We start from the raw sequence: 3,802 nt of genomic DNA, 5'->3' as shown, positions 1-3,802 counted from the left end.
ACACATGCTAAAGGTAAAAAAAATTAAAAATTAAAATTAAGAACTTAAATAATTAAAGTAAAATATTTTAAGTTAAAAAGTAAAAGTATTCCTATTAAAGGAATTTAACCTATAACATATTATTATGTAATTGAATTTATAATTTTAATTTGATTCAAAATTGAAATGAATAAATAATTAATATTTTAATTTGACTCAAAATTAAGTGTAAATAAAAAGTATAAAAGTGTGAGTTTTTTAAAGATAGCTCATAAAATATTTGTTTGACTCAAAATTATGTGTTAGATATTGTCACATTGTGGAACCCACTAAAAATAAAATAAGATACCAAAATGGAGAGTATATTACATACCCCAATTAAAGATGCTGTTGTAGACACCCAATTTCGTTCGGGGGGCACACAAACAAGAAAATGGACCTGCATCATGAAGGAAAGGAGCTCCCGAAGCAGGCAAATAACAAGACAGGATATCAGAAGGCCTAAAGGTCAAATAAGGTTGTTTTAGTATCCCAGAACGGGCTGTTCCAGAATCGGAACGGGCCGTTCCAAACCTCGGAACGGGCCGTTCCAATATCAGAACGGGTCGTTCCAAGGTGGCTAAAACACCTAAAAATGCAATACCGGAACGGGCCGTTCTAATACCGGAACGGGCCGTTCCAATACCGGAACAGGCCGTTCCGTTATCAGAATGGGCCGTTCCAGGGGGCTAAATTTGAACATAACGTTCAGATCCGGAACGGGCCGTTCCGAATCCAGAACGAGCCGTTTCGGCCCACATCTGATGCCTATAAATTGAAGCCTCGGGCACAGTTCTCTAGGCGGCCAGAGAAATTTCGAATAAGACTCCTTTGAGCACGAAAATTCTCTATCTCTCTCCCTTCTATTGTATTTCTTGAGATTTGTGTCGCATCTCTATCTTCTCTCTCCCTCCTATTGTATTTCTTGAGATCTGTGAGGCATATTGTAGTGTGAAAGGTCGCCACAAAGCACCTTCTCCATATTTGAAGATTCAATAAAGCTCGTTCAAGAGGTATTTCAGTCAATCTTTTTCTCTCTCTTTTATTATTCATCTTTATCTCTTTTTTTGTTATAACAAACTTCATAATGTAGATATTTTAAGGTTAATCGTTTAATTTATATTTTAAATATGTAAATAAATATTAATAAAGGGGATTCAATATTTAATTTATTAATTTTTATTATATTAACTTCATCATAGGGTACCGATTGAGGGTGTTGTAGGGGTGCTTAATACCTTCCCTACACGTAACCGACCCCCGAACCCAATTCTGGTTATCAAGGCCATTATTGGATCTTTAAAAACCTTTTATTTTTCCAATGTTTTGAGTAAAATATTGGTGGCGACTCCATTAACCTATTTTCAAAACCATTGATTAAGAATTAGTCTGGTGTCCAGACATTCCTTAAATATTAATGAGACTTTTAAAAGGATGTCTAAACCATAGATCGCATGATCGAAAATTTTCGGGTTGCGACAGCTGTTATTATCATAGTGTGCCCAGCAACAGAAAAAGAAAATAATATAATGAGTTGTCCCAATATTTCCCTTACAACAGTTCCAGAATTGTCTCTTTAGGTCTTTAGGGTTTAGAATAAAATAAAAACATGGAACAATGACTTTTCAAAATAAATATATAAAAGAATATTTGTGGCTGAAATTGTTTTGGTACCAAGATACATTTTCTTTCCATGTAGGATATAATGTGTGAATGGAGATGATACAAAGACGACCATAATTGTGTTGAATTTGAAACCATGTCGGAACATCGCATCCTCCTTGTAATCTTCCCAGCACAGGGCCAAATAAACCCCGCTCTTCAGTTCGCCAAGCGAGTCATTTCCATGGGTGCACGTGTCACTCTCCCCATCACTCTCCACCTCCACCGCCGCATCGCCAACAAAACCTCCATCCCCGGCCTCTCCCTCGCCCCCTTCTCCGACGGCCACGACGACGGCTTAAACCCCGTGGGTGGCGCCGCCGACTCAGTTTTAACCCTCTACGCCACCCTACTCCAGCAACGCGCCTCTGACTTCATCTCCCATCTCATACTCTCAAGCGCCAAAGAGGGTAACCCCTTCACTTGCTTCCTCTACACCTTGCTCGTCCCCTGGGCCCCACAGCTCGCGCATCGCTTCAACCTCCCAACCGCCATGCTCTGGATCCAACCCGCCACCGTGTTGAACATCTTCTACCACTACTTCAACGGTTACGCCGATCATATCAACCACAAAAGTAAAAGTAAAACCAACGCCATACTGCTTCCGGGGTTCTCTTTCTCTCTCTCACCGCGTGACATACCCCCTTTTTTATTGCAGCGGGAACCGGGTTTATCGTCTTTTGTTTTTCCCTTGTTTGAAGAGCAGATTCACCAGCTAGAGCTAGAACCCAACCCTATAGTACTCGTGAACACCTTTGAAGAATTGGAAGAAGAGGCACTGAGGGGCGTTGATAAGCTCAACATGATCCCCATCGGGCCGTTGATTCCTTCCGCCTTCTTGGACGGGAAGGACCCTCGTGATACTTCCTTCGGTGCTGACATTTTTCCAGTTTCAAGTGATTACGTAGAGTGGCTTGACTCGAAGCAAGAGAATTCGGTGGTGTACGTGTCGTTTGGAAGCTACTGGGAGTTATCTAAGAGACAAATGGAGGAGATTGCAGTTGCGTTGTTAGGTTGTGGACACCCGTTTTTGTGGGTGATTAGAAAAAAAGTAGTAGATGGAAAGGAAGAGGAAGTGGAGTTAAGTTGTGGAGAGGAGTTGGAAGTGAGGGGGAAGATAGTGACGTGGTGTTCTCAGGTGGAGGTTCTGTCGCATGTTTCTGTGGGTTGTTTTGTGACGCACTGTGGTTGGAACTCGACCATGGAGGGGCTTGTTAGTGGGGTTCCAATGGTGGCGTTTCCTCAGTGGTCGGATCAGATGACTAATGCGAAGATGATAGAGGATGTGTGGAAGGTAGGGGTGAGGGTGGATCATCAAGTGAATGAAGATGATGGGTTTGTGGAAGGAAAGGAGATTAAGAGATGTTTGGATGTGGTGATGGGGAGTGGAGACAAGGGAAATGAGTTCAGAAACAATGCAAAGAAATGGAAGGCTTTGGCTAGGGATGCTGCCAAGGAAGGTGGCTCTTCGGAGAGGAATCTAAAGACGTTTCTAGATGGCGTTGCAGCAGCAGAATGAAGAATGCAGAATGCGTACGTGTTTGCCAAATAATTGAGTTTTTGGACTCTTCTGCTCTTTGCTTTGCCCACAACATCTTCATCACACTTGACCTCAAGGAAAGGGCTATAGCCTGTAGAGCATTATCTATGTCTGTAAACTTTTCGCACATGTGTGGAAGTGACGATATAAGTACTTTTGGTTTTTAATCATGTATTAACTCTTGTTATTACGTAAAGTTGGAATAATGTATAATATTTGATGATTAAGATTGAGAAAAATGCATGTATTTTTTTTTATATAAATGATACGTAAATCATTATCTAATCTTTAACTTTGACAATCATTTTATAGTTGAATTTCTCACTATATATACACTTTTATATTTTTTTATTCATAAATTATATAAAATGTTTAATCAAGTTGAATTCTTTTGGTTAAACTCTTAAGAATCGAGTGTAATATATTTTTTTTCCAACACTACAGACACCCTACTAATATCTCTCACGTTTTTTTTCTCACTCTATTTATATTATATCTTGGTAGGCTTAAATATATTTCAAGTATATATATATATATATATATATATATATATATATATATATATATGTAAAATAATGATTT

General features: G+C 39.3%; 1 protein-coding gene across 1 annotated transcript; it reads left to right on the top strand.

The window, feature by feature from the left end:
* Window positions 1-1,696: 1,696 nt before the first annotated feature.
* On the top strand, window positions 1,697-3,483 carry LOC109808257 (phloretin 4'-O-glucosyltransferase). Its single transcript, XM_020371162.3, has one exon. It carries the CDS (start codon window positions 1,778-1,780, stop codon window positions 3,197-3,199), a length of 1,422 nt encoding a protein of 473 aa, XP_020226751.2. The 5' UTR covers window positions 1,697-1,777; the 3' UTR covers window positions 3,200-3,483.
* The last annotated feature ends 319 nt before the right edge of the window (window positions 3,484-3,802 follow it).

The sequence above is a fragment of the Cajanus cajan genome, chromosome 2 (assembly GCF_000230855.2).
Source record: "Cajanus cajan strain Asha chromosome 2, NIPB_CcT2T_4, whole genome shotgun sequence".
Lineage (NCBI taxonomy): Eukaryota > Viridiplantae > Streptophyta > Magnoliopsida > Fabales > Fabaceae > Cajanus > Cajanus cajan.
The sequence above is the reverse complement of the archived record's forward strand: the minus strand, read 5'-3'. Positions and strand labels throughout refer to the sequence as shown.

What these genes read in the sequence shown, in the direction of transcription:
- LOC109808257 (XM_020371162.3), top strand. Translation starts at nt 1,778, where the DNA reads ATGTCGGAACATCGCATCCTCCTTGTAATCTTCCCAGCACAGGGCCAA.